General features: G+C 38.0%; 1 protein-coding gene across 3 annotated transcripts in view; it reads left to right on the forward strand.

Annotated features, from left to right (window-relative positions):
* The window catches only part of VWA8 (von Willebrand factor A domain containing 8), a 301480-nt gene that overhangs the window by 181582 nt on the left and 104521 nt on the right, over nucleotides 1-15377 (forward strand). For all 3 annotated transcript variants that reach the window (XM_038402763.2, XM_038402782.2, XM_043504544.1), the window contains exon 26: nucleotides 5312-5463. In XM_038402763.2, coding sequence (XP_038258691.2) covers nucleotides 5312-5463 — 152 coding nt within the window. The remainder of the gene's footprint in view (nucleotides 1-5311; nucleotides 5464-15377) is intronic.

Here is a 15377-nt window from a genome sequence, read left to right on the forward strand (position 1 = left end):
ATTGTGTTCTGCACGGCTGAGGTTATGGGGCAAGTGATGCTGCTTTTCCACAATTTCAGCTCGTGCACGTCGGCAGAAGCACTCTATGTAGAAGTCCAGTCTGTTGTTTCGACCTTCAGGAGTAGTCCACCCAGAATCCTTCTTTTTGTAGTGTTGGTAGGAAGGTCTCTGTGGGTTAATATGTTGGTCAGAGGTGTGTTGGAAATATTCCTTGAGTCGGAGACGTCGAAAATAGGATTCTAGGTCACCACAGAACTGTATCATGTTCGTGGGGGTGGAGGGGCAAAAGGAGAGGCCCCGAGATAGGACAGATTCTTCTGCTGGGTTAAGAGTATAGTTGGATAGATTAACAATATTGCTGGGTGGGTTAAGGGAACCGCTGTTGTGTCCCCTTGTGGCATGTAGTAGTTTAGATAGTTTAGTGTCCTTTTTCTTTTGTAGAGAAGCAAAGTGTGTGTTGTAAATGGCTTGTCTAGTTTTTGTAAAGTCCAGCCACAAGGAAGTTTGTGTGGAAGGTTGGTTCTTTATGAGAGTATCCAGTTTTGAGAGCTCATTCTTAATCTTTCCCTGTTTGCTGTAGAAGATGTTGATCAGGTGGTTCCGCAGTTTCTTTGAGAGTGTGTGGCACAAGCTGTCAGCATAGTCTGTGTGGTATGTAGATTGTAATGGATTTTTTACCTTCAGTCCTTTTGGTATGATGTCCATCTGTTTGCATTTGGAGAGGAAGATGATGTCTGTCTGTATCTGTGCGAGTTTTTTCATGAAGTTGACAGATTTCCACTCTATACGGCTAAATTCAGTGCCTTGCATAATGACAGGTTTCAGAGTAGCAGCCGTGTTAGTCTGTATTCGCAAAAAGAAAAGGAGTACTTGTGGCACCTTAGCGACTAACAAATTTATTTGAGCATAAGCTTTCGTGAGCTACAGCACGAAAGCTTATGCTCCAATAAATTTGTTAGTCTCTAAGGTGCCACAAGTACTCCTTTTCTTTTTAAGTAAATATGCAGATTGCATCACTGAGTTCTCCTTCAATGCAAAACCTATCTCCAAGGCCCTGACATCGGCTACTGCTTAGCAGAGGAGCGACAGTTTACAGTAAATTGTGTTTCAAAACTGGCAAGTAAAGAAGCAGGTGGGATTAACCTAATGTAAACAATTAGTGTAAATAAAAATATAATAGTTATTCTGGAGTAAGGACCTTGCCGGACTTCAGGGAGGGAAGGGAGAGGAGGAAAGGAAGGAGGGAAATGAGTCAATGAACAGTGCTGGCCTATAGGAAGGAAAGAGATAATTTAGTCATATGGTTAAACAATTTCCTTTACAGCAATTCCGCAGCCTCACTTTCTTTGTACTCATGTTGTTGTTTTCTTTCATGTAATTTTGGAACTTCTCTGCTTCTACAGAAAGGGGTTAGAAGCTAAGGCAATATCTTTGTTTTTGGCAGAAAACCTGAAAATTTTAAGTGTTTCAGTATAGTACAGTACAATAGTACAGTGATTATGTAAATATCTGCATTCTGACTGTCAGCCAATCAAAGTACAGTGATATGCATACTCTGTGATTATGGAGCCATATCCCTATAGAGATTATGACGATAAATCACTCACAACCAGTCATAATGCAGGATTGCAGAACTGAGGAAAACTGTTGAGCTGTGTTCCAATAACAGTTCAGCATCTCTGTGCTCATGCTGAGAAAACTATTTCAGTAAAATGTTTTAGATTGAATAATAGAATACAGTGTTAATAGGTTGCTACTGTGCTTGCGGTTTCTTCAAAAAAGTAGTTTTAGCAAAGTATTTGGTAAGATATCAAGCTACATAGAATGTAAATGCTGACATAACAGAATGACCGTTGGAGTACCGGTAGTTTAAAGTAGATTACAATAGTACCTGTCTTTTCATTTCACGTAAGCTTAAATTCACGTAAAGTACTTTTTTTTTTCAAGCCATTCTATGTAATGGCATTAAGCATAAAATATATCCAGTATGAAACTGCTAAAAGCAAAAACTGTTTTTGTTTTCAAAAATAACCAGAAATCTAGGAGTAAAATATTAAAGTACTCCAAGACACTCAAAGAAGCGTTACTTGTAATGGAAAGACTCAGTGAATGAGAATTGGATGTACTGATGGGGAATCAATATTTTGTCTGCTAATCTGGTTTTAAAAATCAATATCAAGTAAATGATCTGTAAAGACAGACACATTTTGTGCTTCAAGTAAACTGTCAGTGACATTTTTTGGTAAACAGTTTTCCAGCCAGATATTAAAAATTTGCTGAATTTGTACCATTTGAAGCAGTAGAGCTCAATTTTTAAAAATGGAGTTAAGTGAAGAACCTATTGACAAGTTCTCTAGTTCACAATAATTTTTGTGAAAGTGATGATCTGCCTCTAAAGAAATAAAGTTCATATCATATAATATTGGTAGAGGAAGCATAGAGATATCAGTTTCAGTGAAGTGAGGGATGTATGTCAGAAGAAACAAAATAGTTCAAAAGAGGATAAAGAGACTATTGGGTGGGCTGAATAACATTTGAGTCAATTTATTAAAGCTTTTGCAGTTTCCTCTGTAAGCTACATGAAACAATAAATGTAGAGCAAACGAGGCTAATCATTATCCTCTTAAAAAAAGAACAGTAGTACTTGTGGCACCTTAGAGATTAACAGATTTATTGGAGCACAAGCTTTCATGGGCTACAGCCCACTTCATCAGATGCATAGAATGGAACATATAGGAAGAAGATATATATACATACAGAGAACATGAAAAGGTGGAAGTTTCCATACCAATCCAAGAGGCTAATTAATTAAGATGAGCTATTATCATCAGGAGAAAAAAAATTTTGTAGTGATGATCAAGATGGCCCATTTTAGACAATTGACAAGAAGGTGTGAGGATACTTAACATGGGGAAATAGATTCAATTTGCTGATAATAGCTCAGTATCAATAGATAGACTAACACGGCTGCTACTCTGAAACTTGTCATTATCCTCTAGCGTATTCAGATACTGTACTGAAAGTTACTAATTAAATTGGTGCAAGCTTGTTGGTTACACTTTATAATGAGGGGAAGAATGTGAGTTATTACTAAGAAATGCTATATAACCATAACTATTCATCATTATTACTGTTTTATTATTCAAAATATACTCTGTGTACTGTTAATTATATGATGATTTGCTTTACTTTTGCAGAAATTCTAAAATTCAAAATATATCACATCATGTTTTTCAGTTACGTTTACAGTATATACAAATCCTGATAAGTTCTGTTTCCAACAATGTCTATTAAATATATTTTGCAGAATATAGAAGTTGTCCAAATATAATTTTGTTGCAGGCAGGATGGTTTTATGTGCTAAGTAGTAACAATATAAGTAGATATTTGTGCTTTTAATTTTGGGTAGTGTATGCAGTGGATCTGTCTGATTATACATCATGATAAATGCGTAGATTATTTTCTGTGCAATATATTTATTTTGATTCCAGGATAGTGAAATTAGTCAGTGCTGTAAGTCTTATTAGTAGAAAGGAGTTTAAGAAATGTCAATTCAGAAATGTCAATTAACTTTTTCCATGGGATTCTATCTGAAATGTTTCAAGCAACTTAACTTAGAACATTTATCAGAGGACTTTTTTATATTTTATTCAGTAAGGAATAGCCACATTAAATGTGTTGGGGGCAGCTAGAGAATGACTTCTACAATCCCATAATTACATATTTTGCAAAGCAAATAATTAGCTAAGTAATAATGCAGCCTTTTCTATATACTCCAGATATGCAAAATTTCTAGGGCATATTCTTGTGTATGTATTATTCTTGTGCATGAATGCTGTAGTATTTTGTGATACACACATTAAAATGGCTTGTTTATATGGCGATTTAGTGTGCAGCAAGCAAGCCAGGGCGTGAATGTAGAGTGCATCAGCTTTTCATGCACTAACTAATCGTGTGGACCCTGCTACCATGCAGTAATAATTCCATAGTATGTTTTGATGTACCACTATTTCAGACAGGAGTATGTCAAAGTGCGCAATGGAACTTTGACTGTGAACCCCTTATTCCACTGATGTGCAGTTACTTGCACAGTTGGGACTCTTATGCAAGTAATTGCTACCAAATAAGAGTGATGAGTTCACAATGTGCCCCTTGGGAATTTTTTGTCCCTGAAAACACTTACGCATATGCTTAATTATGAGTAGTCTCACAATGGTAGTAAAGTTAAGCATGTGCATACGTGTTTGTAGGAATGGGGCAATGGTCACTTAAGGAAGGGTGTAATGGGTTTACAAACCCCATACTGAGCATAGGCAAAAGGGAGAGGAAAGTCTTCCCTGCTGACAAGCTGTTAGGCTGCTTGCACCCCTTCCCAGCTGCCAGCATTGCTAGTTGTGTAGGTATGGACCTGTCTCTGTGACAGATAAAGAAAACAAGCCCAGCTACAAAGAAGGGAGAACAGAGAGGGAAAAGGGAGGCAGAAAGGCCTGGGATAGCAGAGGGGACAACAGCCCCATGCCAGGCTGCTTCTAAGGAACTGATAAGAGAAAAGAAAACTGCAAGCCCTGGTGTTTAAGGGCTAATAGACTCAGTTTAAGTTAAGAATTCATGGACTGGTAGGACTGAAAGGGTACCACTTAGGAGAAAGCTGGGACCCTTAAAGAGACAGCACCCAGAGCAGCCAACAATGGGATTTTCAAAAAGTGTTCAGTGCTGGCCTACCTCAGCTCTCATCAACTTCAATGGGAGCTGTGGTAGGCCAGCACTGAGAACCTTTGCAACTCCCACCCTAAATTAACTTCATTATTCATTCTTTATTTTTAAAAGTATGTACTTTCTAAATTGCCAATAGTTTGCTAAGCATTCTTACTTGTAAGAAGATAAGGTCCCTGCCTCAAAGATCATACAATCTAAATAGATAACATATAAAGAAAGCATAAGAGATGCGACAAAAAGCAAAGCAATAGGGAAGTGAAGTTTAGCATGCATGTTGTTAGTTCTGCAATTTTTGTGTTAGTTGTTTCTGTTGTATTCTATCTAGCAACACTAAGAAGATGACTACTAGAGCTCAGTATTTAGATGTATTAATCTGATGTTTTGTTTTGTTTAATTTAAACAGAACTTGTCTTTCCAGGAAATAAATATACCATTTGTTTTATTGCTTCATGACAAATAAACATAGCATTTCTCTCTTAACTGACTTTAGCAGTTTAACTATACAGACTAACTACAATATAAAATATTTTAGTATGTGCAATAACTTAATAGATATGTGTAATAAGATAAATGTTGGGGTTTTGTTTCTGTGCAGAAATTTCCAACTGAAGGACTTGCAAATGTGGTTCGAAATGTGTTTGACTTTGACTCCTACAACAATGAAATGCGTGATACTTTAATCAGCACTTTGCACAAACATGGGATACCTATTGGAGCAAAACCCACCAGTATACAGCTGGCCAAGGAGTAAGGCTAACCTAATATATATTAACACTTGTCTCTATCAGCCATTTTTCGCTTTCTTTTATTTTGCTGCTAATTGATTAACAACAACCTGGGATACTTGAAGCTAAATACTCTTATGGTTGAAGTTTTGTCTTCTGCAAATAATGGACAATTATATTTTACCAGTAAATTTAGTAGTAATAAATTACTAATATGTCATCTCTATTTAATGTCCATGTAAATGTTAATAGTATGTCTGAAAAACAGGTACAAACAAATAAAGGGAAATATTTGTTTCTTTCTCCGTCTGCGTTTTTTATTGAATTACTACAGATCTTTTCCTATTTGCCATTAAACTCAGAAGCAAAACAAATCCTGTTGTCTTCAATGGGAGCAAGAATTGGTCCTTAATCCTCAGCTCTATAAAAATACATCATCATAGCATGTCAGAGCACTTAGTTATCCCTGCAGGCAACAAGAAGGGTTTTAACATTTGCTTATATCCAGATCTCCATTATTGTTTAATAATCATGGCCGTTGACTGAACTTGTTATACTATGTGATACTATGTAATATGAAAGATCAGAAATAAAATAGCCATTTAAAAAAAAAACTAAATTGTTAAATCACAGCTTATATAGCTCATACCTTTGCACTTCACATGGATGTTTGTCTTTTTCTGCCTTCCGATAATATATTATTTGATAAATAAACATAATTAACAGCAATGTTTTTATTTTTAGTTTTTTAAACTTCCTCTGAGATGTTTTGAAAAATCTAATACATCTTTTAAGTAATCTCAGAAAAAACAAACCATTAAACCAATCAAGGATCTGTTTATGGAGAAACAAATATTTCCCTTTTATAATAAAGCAAAGGATGGGTTATGGAAAATTCAGTTTTACATAGGATTATATTACTTTTATGTTTGCTTAGAAGCAGCTTAGTTGACTCCACTGACAAAATGTCTTTATCACTTGTCAATGTTTAGATTTCTGCTGCAGGAGCACCACTATAATCATGCCTAGCAACCTACATAGATGTTTTGAAGAAGACAGTCAGTCTAATTACTATGGCATAATTTTTCCTCTGTATGTCTGAGGAATTGCGTGTCTGAGGAACTCAATGCCTGAGTAACTACCATATGCATCAAGATGGCAATATACCCCTAAAACTGGTGCCACAATCTCCATAATTTACTTGCTAAAAATCATTTGCTGAATTCTGTTTTGAAGGACTATAAAGTGGGTCTGAGTTAGAATGATCATTTATATTTGATAAGTTGGCATTTTATTTAATTTAATTAAGGATTTTAGAAAAATAAATATACAGTTTGTTTTTAATGGATATGGTCTTAGCCTTGAAGTTCATGTACAGATTCGGAGGTGATTAGATACAGGGTTCAGCCCTTTATAGAGAAGAATATTCTATCTGAACTTCCCCAGTGCTCACAAGTGTTCATTTCTAGGGATTTTAGTCTAGGCCTATTTGTATTTTAGAAAACATTTTACAGGAATTTAAGAGTGGAATAATGATGCTGGTTCGAGCCAGGAATAATGTGTCTGAGTGCTATGGAAATATTTCCACGTAGTTTTGCCACTGTACTTCAGTCCTAATTTTCAAGTTTCCTGTTTAATGTGATGGTTTTGTGAAATAATCAAATAGAGATTAGGATGAGACCGCCTGACTCATTTTCACTTGTGACTTGAATCCAGATCTCCAGAAATATTCTTGTTATTCAGCAGATTGCCAATTATGCCAAATGAAGTAACAGGTTTTAGTGATTATAGACGCATTTCCATTAGACATTAGTTGGTAGAGACTGCTAAACTAAAGGATATGGATGTAATTCTATTGATGCATTAACAATGAGGAGTCCTTGTGGCACCTTAGAGACTAACAAATTTATTTGGACATAAGCTTTCATGGGCTAAAACCCACTTCATCAGATGCATGGAGTGAAAAATACAGTAAGTAGTATATATATACAGCAAATGAAAAGATGGGAATTGCCTTACCACAGGGGTCTCCAACCTTTGGCTCCGGAGCCACATGCACCTCTTCAGAAGTTAATATGCGGCTCCTTGTATGGGCACTGACTCTGGGCTGGAACTACAGGTGCCAACTTTCCAATGTGCCAGGGGGTGCTCACTTCTCAACGCCTGGCTCTGCCACACGCCCTGCCCTTCCCAACCCCTCCCCGAGCCTGCTATGCCCTCGCTCCTCCCACTTCCTGTCCGAGCTCCTGCATTTCATGAAACAGCTGATCTGGAGGTGTGGGGAGGGAGGGAGAGGCGCTGATCGGAGGGGCTGCCCGTGGGAGGGAGGTATTGGGAGCGGAAGCTCCTGTGGGGCTGCTGACGTATTACTGTGGCTCTTTGGCAATATACATTGGTAAATTCTGGCTCCTTCTCAAGCTCAGGGTGGCCACCCCTGCCTTACCAAGTGGAGGGGTCCGTGCTAACGAGGCCAATTCAATTAAGCACTGACCCCCCACTTGGTAAGGCAACTTCCATCTTTTCATGTGCTGTATATATATATATCTATGTCCTGCTTACTGTATTTTTCACTCCATGCATCTGATGAAGTGGGTTTTAGCCCATGAAAGCTTATGCCCAAATAAATTTGTTAGTCTCTAAAGTGCCACAAGGATTCCTCGTTGTTTTTGCTGATACAGACTAACACGGCTACCACTCTGAAACCTATTGATGCATTGTTTCACTTGTACAGGAATTCTACTGCATATGTTAATATATTGGATACAACAGTTTGTGAATATTTTATTTTATTTTAAATATACTGAGTGTGTCATATTAGCAGAGGTGAATCTTTGTATCTGTTCCATATCACTTTATCCAAAAGACATTTACAAGCAGGAATTATTTCATCTACCACTAAACCAGAGTGGAATGTGATAGGTGTTGTTTATCTATATAGAAACAAAAGCATGCTAGGCACATGAACAACACACAGGAGTATTACACAGCAGTTAGGACAAGAAACACAGAAGAAGACTGTATCCAGTTAAATTTCAGGATGAATTTAGGTAGGCAGAATGCAGTTGTCCATTCTGGAATTTTTGCTTAGACTCTGGAATGAAGTCTTGTGACAAGTCTTGTGTATTAGGAGATCATTAATGGCGAGTAAAAAGGGATTCCTGCAATATGAGTTATTTCATGGAAGTGATCAGTGTAGCCTACAGAATCTCACTCCATTTCTCCAAAGTTAAATGAATTATAATAGTTCCATGCTCCATGGTTTCAGTCTTTGGCATGAGATTTTGGAGCAGATTGTCAAGCTTAAAAGAACGGAGAGCCCTCAGAGAAATCAGTTGTGTTCAGACACCAGGAAACAAAATTATAAACCTCCAAAAGCCGTTTCTCCACAAGAGAGGCTGACTAGCTAATCACAGATACTTTTGAGGAAATACACCTAACTAAACAATACAGTAAGTTGGGGAAAATTCAGTGTGATTCTCCAGTTGGTTAGTAGTGGCCCATAAAATATTGTTCTTAGCTAATTTAACTTCAAGTGTTTTTCTCATTCACATATATATAGCTCACATTTTTAAAATGTACTAAGCTATTTTCCTCGATAATATACTTTGCATTTCTTAACAGCCCTTCATTCAGTGATCTCAGTATACTTTCACAAACATTAACTAATCAATTTACAATATCCTTGTTAAATAGTTATGTATAAAAGATCACTTCACATGCCACTGAAAGTCAATCACTTCTGCAGCATTTGTTCAGGACAAGGAGCGAAGGAAACTATCATAGTTAATTGAAACTGCCAGGAAAATGTAAGACCTGAGATGAAATTTGGCCAAGACACCAGATTAACACTAAACTCACAAATGCTGTGAGGTCTTTAACTGCTCTCTGAAGGACAGAATCTCCACTAAATGTCTCCTAGCACCATTCTGGACATTTGTTCACGACTGACACAGAGGGAAGAATGCTACTTACTGAGTCACCAGCATCACATCTTGTAGCATATTTGTTCTTTGGAGCTTTCTCCTGTCCAAGTACTGAGTAAATAGGACTCTATGTATTTGAGATCTTGCGTGATAAGGGTAGAATATCATGTAGGCATGAGTTTCATGTGTGACTTTGAAAAGTTATTTTTTGTACTTTTTCTATTTTTGCCTTTTTAATTTCACCATGCTATTTTGGAAATATTAAATAGGAACACCAAATTGGGCTTCTTTAAGCCATTCATTATTTTATCATATCTTCTCTAGATCTCCAATTTTCCAAGTCAGAAAATACATCGCCCATTCACATTTTAAAATCATCTGAACCTTTTTCTGATTGAGCTGGTTTGAAAATGTCTCTGTGAGGTTAATCTGTGGTCAGATAATAGATTAGGGAGAGGTCCTGGCTCCCAGGATCCTTTGAGTTAACTGACGGGTTTTTTTGGTATTGCCTGTCAAGAAAGGAGTGGGAGAGTATAATTCCGTTCTCTCTGCTCCCCATCTAGTAGTCCCCTCTGTTTAAGTCGGGGTATCTTTATGAATTTTACAATATCTTTTGATAAATTTAGAGTTGTAGAATTGATGTTTATAAAGGAGAGATGACTTACCTACATATCCTGTTCTTGGAAGGTAGTGATTATAATTGGTACCCACTCAGCCAGGCACACTGGAAAGCTATTGGTTTTTATCTATTTTTCCTTTTGATTGATATCTAATGCAGCTGAAGGTTGTGTACAAAATAACGCACATCAGGTTGTGCACTGTTCATCAGATCTTCACACACCTTAGGTATGCTGAGACCCATACAGCAGTAGAGTGCCTCAGTTCACATTCACTGCTTAGGAGCTCACCATGGAGTGTATTATTACACCTAAAACTGGGGGAAAGCAATTTGTAAGAATTTAAATATCATACATGTAATAGATGATAGAAAGTACTCTGTTGTCAGTTCTAACTCTAGCAAATTACTACATTGAGCTCTGTGGTGTTTACATGAAATAGGACTGAATAAAGAGAGAGTGAAGCCCTCTGGATTTGGTCCTGACATAATTTAAAACAAACTGCTAGTATGAGGGTATCTTGCACATCTTCCTCCCTTTTTCTTCTCTACTGCATACCTTGTTCCCTATTCCTTCCCTCTCTGACTATTGGTGAGTGGGTTTTCAGTTGCTAAGCTGCTGCTTCTGTTAACTTGTCTTGTCATTGTGGTCCATTCCTCAGCATCTCCCTCCCTGCTTTGTGTATCACTGAGCAGAGCTATGGTAGTGAAAATGTAAAGAGCTGGGTAGGGCTGCGCAACAGGGACTGTATGGAGAGACAGGGTGACAGTGACTTCCTTTAAGCCCTATGCTTCTCTGTTGAATGACTGGTCAGGCTGTTCCCATAAGGGGAAGGGGGAGAAAGGAAAGAACAGGAGAACTATTTAATTTTTAGTCTTTACTCAGCAAGTTGGAGACAAGGGAAACTTCAAGCTGCTTGAATTTTTTAATGTCTCTTTTTTCCCCTTCCTGTCTCATGGATAAGAAATAGGAAGGTCATTAAACTGAAACCTTAAATAATACAAATAAGACTTTAATCAAAAGTTGTTTGAAGTGCCATGATCTGGTTGGCAAAGAACATAAGAATGGCTATGCTGGGTCAGACCAAAGGTCCATCTAGCCCAGTATCCTGTCTTCCGACAGTGGCCAATGCCAGATGCCTGAGAGGGAATGAACAGAACAGGTAATCATCAAGTGATCTATCCCCTGTCGCCCATTCCCAGCTTCTGGCAAACAGAGGCTAGGAGCACCATCCCTCCCCTTCCTGGCTAATAGCCATTGATGGACCTATCCTTCATGAATTTATCTAGTTCTTTTTTTAATCGTTATAGTCTTGGCCTTCACAACATCCTCTGGAAAAGAGTTCCACAGGTTGACTGTGCACTGTGTGAAGAAATACTTCCTTTTGTTTGTTTTAAGCCTGCTGTCTAGTAATTGCATTTGGTGACCCCTAGTTCTTGTGTTATGAAACATTCCATCCCACCTTTGATTCACAAGACTGTGAGTTCCCCAATTTGCTAGTAGTCTTTTATAACTCCTGCCTGCGGCTATATCAGTTCTGATAGCTACCTTCAGAAAACACAGATTATAAGTAACTTGATTCCTATAAACTTAGTCTCTTCATTTTTAGTGGACTCAAGAACTCCATTTATATTTTGCTTCTAGATAATTATTTTCTGACAAATTCTCCCAATAGACTATTGTACATGAAGAAAATCAAATTAAACAATTTTGTGTAGAATCACCATGTTGACTAAAGGTTTTGGGCCAATCTCCTCCTCCTTCACAAAAACATTTACATAACCACCTCATATTTAGTAGTGAATCCTGGATCTAGAGCCATCAGGGTAAAATAGTCACAAAGTAACAATTGAAACAAAATGGATCTACAGGATTTGACAGGTTGATTCACAATCAAAGAACTGACTAGGAAATATTTCAATGGAATTGAGTGTTAGGTGTTGGTCCTTATTCCATATGATGTCACATTAGGGGTCTCTAGAGACATAAAAACAAACAAGCTTTAGCTTTGGATGAAGAGTGTGAATAAGAGCTCTTGTTTGATACTGTAGATTATCATTCCAGAGACAGAAGAAGTTTGTGTAGGACTTTCTGCCTACATCTTAAACTCACAAGTTCCCACTACCTCTCACACCTTTGCCAGTGACTCCAGTCATAAGAATGGCTATACTGGGTCAGCGCAATGGTCCATCTAGCCCAGTATTCTGTCTTCTGACAGTAGGCAATGCCAGGTGCCCCGAGGGAATGAACAGAACAGGTAATCATCAAGTGATCCATCCCATCGCCCATTCCCAGCTTCTGGCAAACAGAGATTAGGGACACTTCAGAGCATGGTTTTGCATCCCTGCCCATCCTGGATAATAGCTATTGACAGACCTATCCTCCATGAATTTATCTAGTTCTTTCTTGAACTCTGTTATAGCCTTGGCCTTCACAACATCCTCTGATAAGGAGTTCCACAGGTTGACTGTTGTTGTATATAAAGAAATACTTCCTTTTCTTTGTTTTAAGCTTGCCGCCTATTAATTTCATTTGGTGACCCCTAGTTCTTGTGTTATGAGAAGGAGTAAATAATACTTCCTTATTTACTTTCTCCACACATGTCATGATTTTATAGACCGGTATCATATCCTAGCTGAAAAGTCCCAGTCTTTTTAATCTCTCCTCATAAGGGAACTTTATGTTCCATACTCCTAATCATTTTGTTGCCCTTTTTTGAACCTTTTCCAATTCCAATCTATCTTTTTGGAGATGGGGTGATCAGGTCTGCATGCAATATTCAAATGTGGGCATACCATGGATTTATATAGCGGCAATATGATATTTTCTGTCTTATTATCTATTCCTTTCTTAATAATTCACAACATTCTGTTAGCTTTTTTGACTGCTGCTGCCCATGGAGTGGATGTTTTCAGAAAACTATCTACAATGAATCCAAGATCTCTTTCTTGAGTGGTAATAACTAATTTAGACCCCATTGTTTTATATGTATAGTTAGGATTATGTTTTCCAGTGTGGTTGCTTTGCATTTATCAGCATTGAATTTCATCTGCCATTTTGTTGCCCAATCATCCAGTTTTGTGAGATCCCTTTGTAGCTCTTCATAGTCTTCTTTGAACTTAACTATCTTGAGTAGTTTTGTATCATCTGCAAATTTTGCCACTTCCCTGTTTCCCCTTGTCATAAAAATAAAGGGAAGGGTAACCACCTTTCTGTATACAGTGCTATAAAATCCCTCCTGGCCAGAGGCAAAACCCTTTCACCTGTAAAGGGTTAAGAAGCTAAGATAACCTCCCTGGCACCTGACCCAAAATAAGGGGACATGATACTTTCAAGTCTAGAGGGGTGGGAAACAAAGGGTTCTTCTGTCTGTGTGATGCTTTTGCCAGGAACAGATCAGGAATGCAGCCTTCCAACTCCTGTTAAATTCGTAAGTAATCTAGCTAGAAATGCATTAGATTTCCTTTTGTTTAATGGCTGGTAAAATAAGCTGTGCTGGATGGAATATATATTCCTGTTTTTGTGTCTTTGTGTAACTTAAGCTTTTGCCTCGAGGCATTCTCTATGTTTTGAATCTGATTACCCTGTAACATATTTACCATCCTGATTTTACAGAGGTGATTCTTTTACCTTTTCTTTAATTAAAATTCTTCTTTTAAGAACCTGATTGATTTTTCATTGTTCTTAAGATCCAAGGGTTTGAGTCTGTGTTCACCTGTACAATTGGTGAGGATTCTTATCAAGCCTTCCCAACGACAGGGGGTATAGGGCTTGGGAGGATATTTTGGGGGAAGATGTCTCCAAGTGGGCTATTTCCCTGTTCTTTGTTTGAAACGCTTGGTGGTGGCAGCATACGGTTCAAGGACAAGGCAAAGTTTGTACCTTGGGGAAGTTTTTAACCTAAGTTGGTATGAATAAGCTTAGGGGGTCTTTCATGCAGGTCCCCACATCTGTACCCTAGAGTTCAGAGTGGGGAAGGAACCTTGACACCCCTTCTTCCAGATCATTTCTGAATATGTTGAATAGGACTGGACCCAGTACAGACCCCTGTGGGACACCACTATTTACCTCTCTCCATTTTGAAAACTGACCATTTATTCCTACCTTTTGTTTCTTATCTTTTAACCAGTCACCGATCCATGAGAGGACCTTCCCTCTTATCCCATGACAGCTTACTTTGTTTAAGAGCCTTTGGTGAAGGACCTTGTCAAAGGCTTTCTGAAAATCTAAGTATACTATATCCATTGGATTCCCCTTGTCCACATGCTCGTTGACCCCCTCAAAGAATTCTAGTAGATTGATGAGGTATGATTTCCCTTTACAAAAATCATGTTGTCTCTTCTACAACAAATCCAAGGGACTAAACCATTCAGAACTGGGGAAGAGACTAAAACCTTAAGAATTTAGGAGAAAGGTGAACTTAGTCCCCTTAGTGGAAAAGAAAAGAAAAAAATGCACTATTAACAAAGCAAAGCTCCAGCAAGACATCATAAAGATAATGTAATAGAGGTTCAACTTGAATGTGTACCCCAAATTAAAAAACATAGAGAACCAAAAAAGCGCCACCATGGCTAAACCACAAAGTAAAAGAAGCAGTGAGAGGCAAAAAGGCATCCTTTAAAACATGAAAGTTAAATCCTAGTGAGGAAAATAGAAAGGAGCGTAAGGTGTGGCAAGTGAAGTGTAAAAATATAATTAGGAAGGCCAAAAAAGAATTTGAAGAACACCTAGCCAAACACTACCTCATATCTCACCAGCCTACTAGAAATCATTTTTAGGAAGTGTGGAAATAGAAGATTTATAAACTCATGATATTTTCATGCGTTGTCTACATCTCAGATTTAAAACAAAGGCTCTAATCTTTGACATTTCTTCAGGACATGACCCAGTTTCAAACAGGTCTGGTGTATATCTCGATCAGTTCTAATTGCCTCTCAAAAGGAGCATGTAGCTTTTCCAAAGACTGGAGAAAATTTTAAAATTTCATAAGTAGTCATAATTATTAGTAGGTTCATCGATCTATAATGCATGACACATGAGAGTTGTGTGTAAGAGTTCAAAACTAAAATCTAAGTCCTTGTGAAGTTGATGGTACTGTTACCAAGTTCATAGTACCCACAGATAAATTTAAATTCATGTACTTCCTTCATAACCCGCGTCACAGGGTCCACACAGGCTTCCACCTCCTCATGCCTGTGCCCTGTGTTGGCCAGCCAAATAGAGTCCCAACGCCTTCTTTGGTGCTTTACCCTTGTGTCTTTATTTACATTGCCACCATGTAGTCCCTTTTATCCCCCCAACAGCTATCCCCGTTCAGACCTTTCCCAGGATCTCCTGGCCCATGACATTCCTTGCCTTTGGTGAGGAGACAGAGCTGTAAGCCTCCTACCTGCTCC

This window comes from Dermochelys coriacea, chromosome 1, assembly GCF_009764565.3.
Source record: "Dermochelys coriacea isolate rDerCor1 chromosome 1, rDerCor1.pri.v4, whole genome shotgun sequence".
In the NCBI taxonomy this organism is placed as follows: domain Eukaryota; kingdom Metazoa; phylum Chordata; order Testudines; family Dermochelyidae; genus Dermochelys; species Dermochelys coriacea.